Source organism: Centruroides sculpturatus, unplaced genomic scaffold (assembly GCF_000671375.1).
Source record: "Centruroides sculpturatus isolate CEXI.00-Female unplaced genomic scaffold, Cexi_2.0 scaffold458, whole genome shotgun sequence".
Classification (NCBI taxonomy): domain Eukaryota; kingdom Metazoa; phylum Arthropoda; class Arachnida; order Scorpiones; family Buthidae; genus Centruroides; species Centruroides sculpturatus.
In genome coordinates, this window is record NW_019384732.1 from 127,650 (window position 1) to 142,410 (window position 14,761).

The 14,761-nt window shown below is 29.8% G+C and overlaps 1 protein-coding gene across 3 annotated transcripts in view; it reads left to right on the forward strand.

Annotated features, from left to right (window-relative positions):
- The window catches only part of LOC111628220 (colorectal mutant cancer protein-like), an 87,486-nt gene that overhangs the window by 42,501 nt on the left and 30,224 nt on the right, over nt 1–14,761 (forward strand). The window contains exon 1 of one of the 3 annotated variants that reach the window (XM_023371962.1): nt 9,761–10,049. The exons of the other annotated variants lie outside the window; for them this stretch is intronic. Within the exon in view, the coding sequence (XP_023227730.1) occupies nt 9,978–10,049 (72 nt within the window). The 5' untranslated portion in view covers nt 9,761–9,977. Of the gene's footprint in view, nt 1–9,760; nt 10,050–14,761 lie in introns of those variants that run through there. 3 annotated transcript variants of the gene reach the window in all.

Below are 14,761 nucleotides of genomic sequence, written 5' to 3' on the forward strand. Positions count from 1 at the left end.
ACAATAAAAGAGATGTTTGTTTAAGTTTTATTTTTGTTTTTTCTGTGTAATTAACACTCAAAAATTATTTTTGCCTTTGATATTTAAGCTTCTTCAGTTTCTCTTAAGCATAAACTAAATAGGACCAGATAGATGAATCTGTAGACTCTATGATAGTTGAAAATTGGCTCTCAATGCCTAACCAGTGTCAAATGGAACTAGGTTATTCCAGATTATTTGATTCTGTGCCATATTATTAATTTAAAATTATTTGTACAGATAAATTTGAAATATTAAAATTTTATAATGAAATTGTTTTTAATACATAAACACAAAATTACATATATTTTTAATATTGCAAAATTAAAAATTTAATTTAGAAAATACATTTAAATAAAATAAAAATCAAATGTATTTTCAGCTGATGACAGTGTTGACATTGCAAACACTTTTCTGAAGTCAGCCATCTGGTCATGTCTAGTCTGTCCTCCTAAGATTTGAATGAAATGCAAATAGAGAATTCCAAATAGAACAAAATCAAATTTAAAATTATTGAAGGCTTGCTTAAAATGCAATAAAAAAAATATATTTTTCTTCTTAAATTGCAAATATATTTTATATAATAATAATAACTTTACTGGAATTAAAAAGTATAAAAATTTTATTTATAACACAGTATATATTTTATAATCTATAGTAAAGTGTAATCAAAAGCATTTGTTTTCATTTTACTTTAAGAGATTTGAATATCTTTATATTCAATTCATTAACATAAAGTTTAACTTCATATTTACAATATTAAAAATTAGTCAGTTTTATATTTTTTTAAAAGAAATCGTATTTATTTTAAAAATGCTAGAATCAATTATACTAAATAAAAATATAAAATAACAGGAAGATATTGAAATTCATTAAGCGATTTTAATTTATTGAGCATATTAAATATTTACATTTAAAAGTAGAATATATTTACATAGAAATATCACTACAAAACGAGTAAAATGAATGAGAACTTATATCCTAATATATCATTTGAATAAAATATAATATATTCATAAATATGTAAATATTTAATTTTTTATATTAAGATAGTGAAAAATCTTTCACTAATCTTATTGTATTTGATATTATTTATAATTAAATATATAAATAAAATATTTAAAACATATTGATGTATAATTTTAGCAGANATGGCTACAAACTATAAATAAAATATTTAAAACATATTGATGTATAATTTTAGCAGAATATTTTGAATTGTTGACCAGTGTTATAAAATTGGACTTAATTGTATCCACCACAAGAAATCTGTTTACTAATAGAATTAATCATTAAAGCTGTGGATACAGAATAATTTCCTTACTTAAATCCATTCACTATTTATGTAATAAGGGAAGCAGTCTGGGAATTTGTCCCAAGTGTGTCATGAATTCAAACTCTTTCAATTGAAATTAAATTTGTTTTCATGTTGTCACTTGATAACATTCAAACTATTCATAAAACAACATAATAAATTCCTTATAATGAAAAGATAACAAGAAATGAGAAAATATCACATCTGTCCTACTAACAGAATTTTTGAAAAATAATAAAAATGACTCTTTTTAAACTGAATGATTTGTTTGAAATTGAACTTAATTCTTTACTGATTTTTAAAGTGTTTTCTTTCTGATGAAATACATTGAACAAGAAATTCTATCAACTTAAATTTATTGATATGTATAATATAAAAAGTTTTGTTTTATGCTGTTAAGGATAGTATAATTTAGTTCAAATCAAAATCTGAAATAATTATTTTTGTCACTTTCTTAATCATAGATGATGATATAAAGTCATGTATGAAAGATAACTCAAATATAGTGCATGATTTATCAATTCAGCATTTATTTCATTTCCTGTAATCTAAGTATAATACTTTTTTCTTGTGATAAAGTAATTTAGCCAGATTTTGTCATTTTAGCCTTTACTCTTTGATTTTTTTTCAACTAATCTTTTAACATTATTGCAGAATATTGTGCAGTTACATTAGGCTTCTTTACACAACAAAGTTTTCATGTTATGCTATATCAGATTTTATCAAAAAAATAAATGCACAACTTCTTTTACACTTTCCTGGATTCCAGATGATTTTGGACATGAACACTGCTTGTTTCTTGAATATTTTATTGCATCTGATAGAATATCAAATGGAATAGAATAATTTTGAGAAACTCCTTTATCAGAACAGATATTTCAATACCAATTTTCTTGAGACAAATCCATAATTTTATGAAGTTATTTGCTCAAATTTCAAATTCTTAATAGCTAAGTATAAACTGTCTTCACTGTCAGATAATGCAAGGTTCAATCAATTTTTAAATTAGATATGAGGAGTAAGGATAAATTTTCTAAATAAATCTTTTCCACTACTGATAATTGGTGAAAATGTCACAGTGAGTGACATTGTAAATAAGATCTTAGAACCCTTATCAGAAAGTAGTTCTTAACAAATCTTGTACTTTAATAATTTTTTCATTAAATTACTTTAGATGATATTTTTTGATTGAATAATTATATATTTATGATAATCTTGAAAATTATATAAGCATCTATAGGGAGGTCCATTTTAATTAATCAATCCATTGAATAATTCGAAAAATACGCATCCTTCAAAAATATTGAACCAAGTGTTAGACTTCAAGCGTGCCCATAAGATAGGACTATAGGTTTTATCATAGGTGGCGCTAGAATCGGTGAAAACTGAGTCAACTTCATTTTGTTAAATGGTAACCCCAATTTTTTTTATTGAATATTATGATTCTACATCAAAAACAAATTAAGTTTTATCGTAAATATTTTTCAAAAGATATGAGCATTTGAAATTTTATACTGTCTGTACGAGGTATCGGTACATATGTGAGATTAGCAGTGGGCCACTGGGCTCATCCCAAATGACCACTTACTCTGCAACAGGTTGGTAAAACCCGTTCTCGGCTTGTCGGATGGCTAGGAGGGCAAAAATTTGAGTGGGGAGTGCGTCGGTAAGTCGGCAGGTGTCCTTCAGAGACAGGAGACAGGTTTAAAAACAAAACAAGCATTTATTTATATAACTAAGCTAGGATACATGGGTTAAATGCGATTAAATGAATTCACTGTACAAAAGGGACGCTCTAATAGCTTTACCTCTAGTCTGAGAGAGAGTTCACAAAGCTCTCAAAAGTACAGATACCTCTATGCGGATATGTCTAATATGCGTTCGTTGAATATGTTCGTTAATGGCGATGGAAGTTCAAATGGCTGTGGTTGGACCTTTCGGTCCGGAGTATGAAGACAAATATGGCACATATACCAAGTATAACTTCCGAGGGATCGCCCGGAGCTTTCGGGGACTCGAGCTTTTATACGTTATTCGTGGGAAATGAGTCACGTGATCGACTTCAGTTGACGCGGTGCATTCCGATCAAGTAACTGTCAACTTTCCCACCACAATGTGAAAACAATCGGTGACCTCCGATATACTTCTCACCAAGAGTGTTATTTTTCATCGGAGTTATTTACAAAGATTTTTCCGACATCGGCGTAAAAATCGCGGATTTCACACATATGTGAAGTCCATTGAAAAATAAAGAAAAATACTAAAAAAATATATCATTAGGAAGCTATTATTTGATGGAATCAAGATCTCTATCTTCAAATTCTCTATCACGAACTTGGCTTTAACAGGCTGTGACACTAGTTTTTGTGTCAGTTCATTATTTGAAGAAAAAGAATGATTCCATTAAATAATAAGTTTTTTAATGATTTTTAAGCATTTTTCTTTTTACCAAATGAACTTTACAGATTTACACTTGAACTATGTGGCGGCTGCATAAAACTTCAAACGTTCATAACTTCTGATAGTGCATCTTTCGAGAAAACGTTTTAGATAAAAGTTTGTTGGCTTTTGATATAGAATCATCATAATCAGTAAAAAAAATTTAGATTATCATTTATAAAAAATGAAGTTGATTTCGTTTTCAGCGATTGTAGCGTCATCTATGATGAATCGACATCCCTATCCTGTGGTCCTCTTGAAGTCTTAACATTTTTGGTTCAATGTTTTTTTTTTCTTTTTTTTTGCTGTGTGTGTATTTTTTTAATTATTCCAGTGGACTGATTAAAATGGATCAACTTATAAAGCCTATGTAAAGTAAACTAAATTGTATTATAAATGTCAAATATGCAAGAAATGGAAATATTCTAAATGGTTTCAGTAATTTTGACTAATTTTAGAATACGTACTAGATCAGTGGTCGCCAACCTTACTGACCTCACCGACCACTGTCATGAATTTTTTTAAACGATATAAACATCTATAGAATAATGATCATAAAATTATTTTCATTATTGAAAATTTAAGACTATACAAAACCATGTTTGAGTCCTTTTTCGTATACATTTTTTTAATTCCAATCCAGGAACCACAAACAGCAGGCGACTTGAATTTTCAATAATGAAAATAACTAAAATAATCCTGGACTAATATGTACAATGACCATAAAAGCTTCATTTTACTTTATTAATATGAAATTCACTTGTTTAATTATAACAAATTAGCGAGGTTGCGACCGAAGTTTTCATCTTTAAAACATGAACGTCGAACGTCGAGCGCCACTATCTTGTATGCGGCGTTCGACGTTCGACGTTCACGTTTTACAGATGAAAACTTCTGCCGCAACCCTTCTATTATTATGAAGTTTGTTGCTGCTTGTTTGGAATTCTTGTCTCTTTTCCACGAAGGACGACAACCACTCAAAACATTATTTATTGATTTATTGACATTATTATTTATTGATAATAGTCATTTCGTTCTTGGTTTTAGATTCGGTGGAAAAAACCCAATGATTGAGAAAAAGGAACCAAGCATTTTGCATTTCTTCTTTAATACTTCGCGTTACTTTGAGTCGATTAATGTCCAAATTTCTTCACGGACCACAAATTTTCTCGCGAACCATCAGTAGTCCACAGACTACCGGTTGGCGACCACTCTACTACTGTAGAAGTAGATGATCGAAATTAAAATACTCCCCTATTTAATGTCGTCTAGAAGGATATTTATCAGTCCAAATATAATCAAGTTTTGTCTGGTGACATTTCAGCATACGTGGAAGGCATTTCCATTAAAATAATAATAATGTCAAAACGCACCACAGTGGTACTTTTGGCTCTGCAAGTAACAAATATTTTTTGTATAGGCACTCGTATACAACAATTTTAGTAGGGTTTGTCGGTTTGAAAAACGGTTTTTTGAGGAAATTTGTATAATTTAAAAACCGGGTTTTCCCAAGTAAAAAAACAACGGTTTTTGAGCCTACACTTAAAACATAAAAATTAATTGATTACTTGATTAAAAACATCAACATTTTGACAGAAAATCGTCTCTGGCATAAAACTGGAATATTGTTAAATACTAAGTTTCATAAAACTAACTGCAAAACAAAAAATCTCTCTACGCCTAGAAAGCGTTCAATCGGCTCAAATTCAAGCTCTGAATAGGACGGTTGGGACCTTATCAGAGCTGTAGAGCATATCCATAGAAGCAAAAAAGTCAAAGGAACCATACTTCTACAAGCCACTATTCGCGAGTTACAGCCCACCAAAATCGGGTCGCGCGAGATCGATTACATAAGTATCTTTAAGAACTTGAAAAAGTGACTTCGTCCAGTCCTAAGACACTAAAGAAGGAGTTTTTAGTATTAGAGGGTACAAACAGAAGAACTAAAAATTTAGATTTATTATTTAATGCTTTAAAGACGATTAAACCCAACTCACGAATCAGTAGCAAGTGTGTGAGTTTTTTTTCTATTTCTGACAATTTTATGTGCAAAATAAGGACACGGTTGAGCAATAGATCTATAGGCATTCTTTGCTTTCTAAAATCATATTTTCTTAGGAAAAATAAGAAATAAAATAATATTTTGTAGGCATTCATTGTTGTTCCTTTTTCTTTATGGTTTTCTATGGAGTAAATTTTATAGTTTAATATGATATTCTAGCTTGCTTTTTTTTTTTTTGTTTTTGTTTTGTTTTGTGTAGACATTGGTCAATTTTATATTTTTGAAATGTTATAAATATTAAGTAAATTCAAAAGTTTTAAAATAAACTATAAATATCCTTTATCTCCATTTTGGGGTAAAAATTCTAAAACCGGTTTTTTAAAAATTCGGTTTTTGTATAAACCCTAAATTTTAGTGATTCAGAAGATACTGTACGACGGATTCCAACCTTGTGCCCGCGGCAGTGTTAAAATAATGAAAAAAAAAATTAAATCTTAAATAAAGAAAAAAAAAGTTACTTTAGTTTTTAAAATCTTGCTAATGTAGTGGGAAATTCGCTAAATTTGCTGCACACACCTCTGTCTAATCCATCACGCCTATTATAATCATGTCTCCAACGGCTCTATTGTATTAGTAGTATGGTATTAGTTATCACCGCGTGCTGCCATTGTAAACTCGTACTGTTGTCATCAGATGCTATCGTTATGTTTTTTTGTTTTTTCTTGTATATAAACATTTTACCCCAAAATGAGTAATCTAAATAAAACACAACGAACCCCCTTATTTTAACAAAGATTGGGAAGAAGACTACTTTGTTATCGAAAGTAAAGAGAAATGTATTTGCTTAATATGCAACAGTATTGTGTCAGTGGCAAAAAAAAAGAAAAAAAACGTCGAACGTCATTACAAAACCAATCGCAGTTCTTTTAAGGTTAGTTATTCGGCTAAACCCGAGTTAAGAAAAAGAAATTTTAATTAACTAAAATTTCAGCAATACAAGATTGCCGTTGTCAGACAATACAAGTACAAGAAGAATTCAGGCGATTTCAACAGATTTACAAAGTCAGTTGAAAAATGATTTGGAAGAATGTAAGTATTTCTCATTACAATTAGACAAGTCAACAGATATATCAGATATAGCGTAATTGGCAGTAATGATAAGAATGGTATTCAGTGATTTTAGTATGAAAGAACTATTAAAGTTACTTTGAATGCAAGAGCGAACAAGGGATGAAGATATTTATAATATCTTTAAAAATTACTCAACAGAAATTAATAAGCCTTTACACAAGTTATCAGCAATAATTACTGATGGTGCATCAGCAATGGTGGGCCGCAATAATGGATTCATTTCCCATTGCAAGAAAGATGAATCCTTTCCGAACTTTTTGTATTATCACTGCATCATACATCAAGAATCGTTATGTGCCAAAATATTGTCCTTTGAACATCTTATGAATGTTGTTAAAATAATTAACAAAATTCGAGCAAATTTTTTATCTCACAGATTGTTTAAAGGACGAATCTTCCCAAGCTGACTTTCGTTAAATAAAGGCGAAGCACTTGGCCGATTTTTTTATCTTTTGGGAGAGATAAAATATTCCTTATTTCAAAAGGTTAAACGTTTGAACTTTAGATAACCTACAATGATTGTTGGCCTTGGCTTTTTTAACTGGTATATGTGAAAAATTGAGCAGTTTAAACCTGGATCTCCAGGAAAAAAATTAACATTAGCTGAAATGATTAGCTCTATAAAAGCATTCAAAGCCAAAATACAGTTTTGGATAAATAATTTGTCGAAAACTTCTCTTGTACACTTTCCAAGGATGAAAAAAGTGACTGGTGAAAATGATTTTGACCTAACATTATTACTCATCTTAAAAATATTTTGGAACAGTTTGAAAGTGGATTCCAACAATTTACCATTATCGAACCTTTTGTGGCTACAATTTTTGTAAATCCTTTTACTACACAAGTAGCATTACTGAAACTGCTAAATCTACAGCAGAACTTTAAGAAGAAGCATCAATAATTGAAGAAGAGATTTTAGATTTTCAAAATGACATTAAAATCTCACGATAAAGATGAAAACTTTTGAAATTTATAATAGTTGATCGTAAAAAGTATACTCTTTTGAAAAAAAGGAGCCTTCAAAATCAAATCCTGTTTTGGTTCCACATATTTGTGCAAATCTTTATTTTCCACCATGAATATTATAAAATAAATCAGATCACAACTTACTAATCTTGAAGATTATTTATGATTGATATTATCATCTTACACTTCCCAACTGTGAGAAATTAGCAAATGAAATTCAATGTCAAAGATCGCACTAATTTAACTTTTATAATAAATATATGTTACAAAATGCATGTTATAATAAATAACATAATATTTAATTTTTTTAATCCGATTTGCACCCGCCGCTATTTTTTGCAATCTCGAATGCGACCGTGCCGCAAAAAGATTGGGAACCCTTGCTGTACGATGGGGTCTCTTTTCTGAAGGTGTAAAAGCAGAAGGCGATGACAATGTGTTCAATGACTGGTCGTAATTGATCTGCTGCTTCTCACATGCAGTGTGATATTGGTTTTCAAGGTTGCTAAATTGAAACATATCCCTGATAAACTACGCTTTTTAAATGTATTTACAACCAAAAATAGCACGGATTAAGTAATATTCAAAGCGACAAAAGTGCCAAAGTGGTGAGTTTTGTACTAATTTATTTTATTTTACTTTTTCCGCGTGTCCTGAAATCTCACCAGACCAGATTTGGTTTGCATTTGGACTGATAAATCTCTCTCTAGACAGCGTTGAATAGGAATCTTTAATTACGATCACTCGGTATATATCTTTTTTATAATGAACATTAATAATATCATCTATTTATACACTATAAATAGTCCAACTCGGGAAAAACTCGAATTTGTTTAGTGATATTAAGTGAACAAAGTACACAAGATGTAATATAATCTGTCGAATTTATCAGAGTCTGTTCTACACAACCCCGCCGATACAAATAGATCTAAGTACACGTTACAGTAACAGACGGTGGAAGGTCTCTGGGGATGAACGGTCCATTTCTTGACGTTTAGTCTACTGAGACAAAATGTCTTCCGGTGACCGATTGCTATTTCCGGCAAGTATAATTTGGTTAAACAACTTACATGTTTCCACGAATCTCCTTTTCTAATCAGATGTAAATGTAATTGTTCTTCAGAATCTAATTATATTCCATTATTGAACCATCATATCAAAAGTTTCGCAAATTCTTATTTAGGTTTTGGCTGATTCGTCTTTAAATTTCCAAACTTTTTTTTAATGTTTTTTAACTTTTTTCATCTATAAACTAATAGCGTAAATTTCATTTTTAAAATTTAATGCTGTTGATGAAACAAGATTTTTTTATATCTTCAATGTTTGAAACAATTTTTATCGTCGCAGATTGTGAATATTCAAGATTTTATTTCACTAACTTGTAAGTGTAAAAATACAAAAATCATCAAAAAATCTCAGCAGTTTACATAATCTTCATCAATTTTAATGTAATGAAGTAGCCTCGACAATGCTAAGCACATTTAGAAAATGCTGGAAAGAGAACTGCAATTAATATAAACATTACAAAAATTATTATTTCTACAGTAATTTCTCAAGTAATGTGGATTTAAAATACGCCAAATTTCAGTTTAATTTTACAGCAAAGACACAAATATATAATAATCAATTTCATTTTAAAAACTTTTGTACGTGGATTAAGGATTGGACGGCAGCACGTAACGCAAACAATCGTTTTCGTATCTACGTGCTCTTAACTAATGATACTAAACTGTTGCGAATAGTTGTAATCGAAATATTATATGTAGAATTTCCTGTATAAGTTGTATAATTAATATAAGAGTCGAATGTTAATTATCGCGAACGGACGATATGATTTAGCGGCGCGATTAATTAGTATATTCCAGCCGTGCCCGTGACGTCATTGATGAGTAATCCGGCGGAATGGGCCTCAGTGGCGCTACTCGACACTCCGCTCTTACTTCCGTTAAGTGCACGGGAGTAGAGACCTCGGCCGCCAGAGGCGCGGTCATCGGCTGTGCATTCTTGCCATCGGGGACGAAGGAGTCGCCGTTTCACGTGTCTGGAGAATGGCGGTGGGATAGAAGCGGGAATTAGCATCGGGCCGGTCGGATCCGTGCTAATTTCATGGAGGAGAACAAATGCATCAAAGGAAGAGGGCAGAGGAGCAGATGCGACCTCCATCCGCAGAGAGGCGAGGTAAATTTCTTTTCCCGTATTTTGTAAACGGAATTTCTCTCTATCCCGGAATGATGTAATGGAAAGCGTAATTTCCTGTCAAATAAGGAGGCGAGAATAGTCGAGACTGTTGCTAACCTCGTAGACTCGATCACATGTTGCCATGGTGAGGGATCGTCATAGCAACGACGGAAAAGTTATCGACTGGGGAGACTCGGATGTTAAGAGCGATAAGCCATTGTTTGTCTGGCTAGATACGAAGTATTTTCCTGTTAGAAAAGGAAAACAAATACTCCACCCTGTCAAAAATGGCATTTTCTTCTTTTTTTTATTCTCTCCATTAATTAATTCGATTTATAATATATAATTCCTTGAAAAGCGTGATTTTATCGACCTGTAGGCAACTTGTAAGCCGTTGATATAATGCTATAATAATAACAATAATGTGTGAATTATTATAGGTGAACACGTCACTCTTTAGATATCGATTCGGTCAGCGAATGCATGTTTTTATCCAGCATCCTAAAACGATGTTCTCCCACAAGCATTTTCTGCCGCGTTGTAAAAACAACAAAAGTACCCAGATCGTTGGACGACAGATAAATCCTTTTCGTTGCATTATAGATTAGAATTTTATTTTAAAATATCGCGGTCTCTGTCGGAAGTGGACTTTTACCATTTTATTCCGGGGGTGTCGAAAGGCAAGTCTGCTGAAGACGAATAAAAATTTGACCGCTGTCACAACCGTTTTTTCCGATGTTAGTTTCGAAAAATCTTTTGACAGAATGCACCGCATCGTTAAAAATTAGATTGACAATGCGATAATAATGATTTTTCTGTGTCCTTTCCTTTGCAACCGGATCTCTAGATCGAAAAGGGATGACTGGTATCGAGTTTTCCTCTTTTTTTTATTTTTATTTTTTTTTTGTTCCATATGGCATGACGAAATCTTATTTTTAAATTTCCGTTAGATTTCGAAGCAAGTTGAATTTTAATTTAATTATAGAATTGATAAATGGATGTGGATATAAGTTGTTCGATAGTTTTGCCTTTGCTCTTCGCGTCGTTTACGTTTAAAACTTGTTTCTTATTACGTCGGATATTCCCCGTCAAATTCGATTAAACTGAATTTGTGTGCCTAAAAGAACATGTTTAATAGTTTGTTACTGGAGTTAATGCACAATAGTCTAGTGATTGAATAATTAGTATCGGAAATCCGGCTACTGCCGTCTATTAAATAAAGAAAATTATAGTGATTACCTCGTTTTAAAATTGTTTAAAATGACATATTTTCTTTTGTCTGTTTCTTCGTTATTTAAATTTTAATCTCCTGAGAATTACTTAAAACTTTTCTGATTAGGACTATAATAGCTTTCTATATTTTACTAGCGGATATCATATTATGCAATCTCGAATCATTTATAGTTATTAAGTTTATAAAATATTTCCAGTGACCCTTGACCTAACTCCTTCCGGAAATCGAAACTGTTCTTATAGAAATATTGCGTCATATTATAAATGTATATTTTAAATAGTTAGGCCTATAAGTAAAAAAGAATATGTATAACGTATATTCTTATCATAAAAAAATGTTAATTATTACATTTCTTTCATTCACATTCAGTTTGGTGTCATAAATACCAAGCATGCAAAATATTTAGTGGGATGAAATTTTGTGTTTTAGATTCCACACTTTTTATGAACGTGGAATCTAAAACACAAAATTTTTATTTATGAGGTTATAGGAAGGAATATATAAAGTTTGGAAATAAAATTTTTTTATGTATTATAAAAGAGTATTATGGTGGAAAATGGAGGCGTTTATCTTTCATCATTTCCTTCCGGAGGTTCGCTAATATGTTATATCGATCTAAGAAATTTTAGAACATTCACCCACGGTTGAAAAAAATTCTAGTTTAGTTTTAATAAATATTTTCGAATATTACATTTAGAATATCGATATATAATAAACGGATTCCTATTTGTCATTGTTTCGTAGATATTTTATATATTCTGAAATTTTTCGGAATGCAAATAATGCGCATTAAAGTTACGCTAAACTAGCGGAATTTTCCGTATCTAATTGTTTGGATTTAACTGAGAAGAGTGTGACGATTTTTATCAAGTGATAGAAACGACTAATTAGAAATTATCGGGTGACGCATATTTTGTAATAGATAATTGAATACGAAAGAATTAATCCTTTCGCATATCCTACAAACTTGTTTTATTAATAGAAAAGCGATAGATCTCACGATTTTGGTCGATGTTTTACTTAGACACATTACTTTATTCTTAAATCTAAGGATTGTAATGGACAAGAATTTTATTAAAAATAATTTTAACGGTACTCTAATATTTATGAGAGGCTTCATTGTAAGGAAATCTGTTCCATCGTCCCGTGTAATGACCGACGTCTGTTAAAACAAACAAACGCGTTCTTCCTTCCTTCCTTGCTGCTTGAAAGCGGGGGACGTGACGTCATGTCATACCGAGTCGTTGTCTGGTAATGATGGACGGTAGAGTGGTTGATGGACTGTAACATTGCCCATATTAATAAAGTATTCGGTATTCATTTTATTCATTAGACTTTTGAAGTAATATTTTTCATCGTATTCAAGAAAATGAATACAAAAGTTTACTTGTTATGTTATGAAAGAAGTTTATTTATTTGAATATTTATTTCTAGTTTGAAGAACACGGAAAATAATATATTTGCCTGTTACCTGATATTTAGGAAATTAGAAAAAGTTGTTAATTTAATCCTTCTCAGTAGTATAGATCTACAATCATAGTTATTTGTTATCTGATATAAGTACTGATACTATGAAAAATTGAATAGTGTCAGTTATAAGAGATGTATATTTTTATATCATTGTCAGTGATTTTCAACTTTACTATTATAGTATCATATGTGTAAAGATCATTATCTTTACAGATATGAATGACCAAGAGAATTTTTCCCCCCTTTTTATGTTTACGTAATGTGTATATTAGTTATCTGGACAATTTGTTTATTTTCATTTTTTAATCAGTAATTTTTAAAATGCTCATTAAATATGCTATATTAAATTCAAAGAAACTTATAAGACATTGACTGTTAGAAATACCCATAATTATTTATTGGATTAATGTCTCAGAATATGCTTTGAACTATTCTGTTTCAAACTCCAAAATCACTGATGGGATCTGAAGATGAAAGTTAAAAGAATTGGTAAATGATGATTTCAATTTTAAAACATTATGAATGTTTTTAATAATAATAGTTTTATTGAATTTTTTTTAATTAAATAAAATAATAGTTGCTACCTTTCATATACCTTTTAAGATATAAAAGTTTTAGAAAATTACAATTAATAATGATTAAAATTATTAATCAAGAATTATTAAAAATTTCTTTCTTAGTTTTGATTATGAAAGTATACATAAATTATTTAATACTAATTAAATATTAAAATAGAAATAAAACATTGTAATAAATATCAATAATAATATGAATCACTCATATTTTATTCATTCTATCATTATTAAGTATACCAGAAAAGTAAACAATTAGAGTATAGTTGTAAGAGTTCACTGTCACAGTATAATGATAATTAAATAAAGATATTAAATTAAGTTGAAAAATGTGCAACTGCCAAATGACAAATTCAAAATATTAATCTTGGGAAAAATCACTTTAATATTTTACTATTTGAATAAATTAAATTTCTAGTATGGATCTTTTTCTGTTTTGAATTGTTTCAGCTATGAAAATATAAATAAATATATTAACTCAAAGTTCTAAATTTATGTTTGTAAAAAAGTTATTTATAGTCTAGAATGAATTTATGGAAATATTCATATTTTATCATTTAATATTATTTGGCTATATAATAAGAATAATTTAATTTATACCATATACATTATATTAATATATGTAATAATGATTTTTTTATCTGATTTTCTGACTGCAATATTTAATGGAGAAATAATTATTTGCTATCAATATTTATAAAAATATTATATTATTATTATGAAAATTTAAATTTTTGAAGAATAGAATGAATTTTCAGAAATTATTTAGTAATTAGATTTAGTTCATTGCTCTTTATATCCCTACAACCAACAGACTGCCGAAACTCTATCGGGCTAGTTTTATGCTAATTATTAAATAAATTACGTAATCAATTTGGTACTAGAGGTAAGCGTTAGGCACCATCTCTTATTAATATTAATAATTATAAATAATTTTTAATTAATTTAAATAATTTGGAACCGCTGGGAGAAAAAATCGGCCCGGAGCGGGACTCGAACCCACAACTCCTGCTTACCGTGCAGATGCGTTGCCAGTTACGCTACCCGGACCTCNCAAAATATTTAGTGGGATGAAATTTTGTGTTTTAGATTCCACACTTTTTATGAACGTGGAATCTAAAACACAAAATTTTTATTTATGAGGTTATAGGAAGGAATATATAAAGTTTGGAAATAAAATTTTTTTATGTATTATAAAAGAGTATTATGGTGGAAAATGGAGGCGTTTATCTTTCATCATTTCCTTCCGGAGGTTCGCTAATATGTTATATCGATCTAAGAAATTTTAGAACATTCACCCACGGTTGAAAAAAATTCTAGTTTAGTTTTAATAAATATTTTAATTTGTTTGATAAATACAAGCTTTATACACAAGTTTGTTTCAGTCTTTACATTTCTGTTATTAATGTTTACATTTAAGATGTTAGCATAAATGA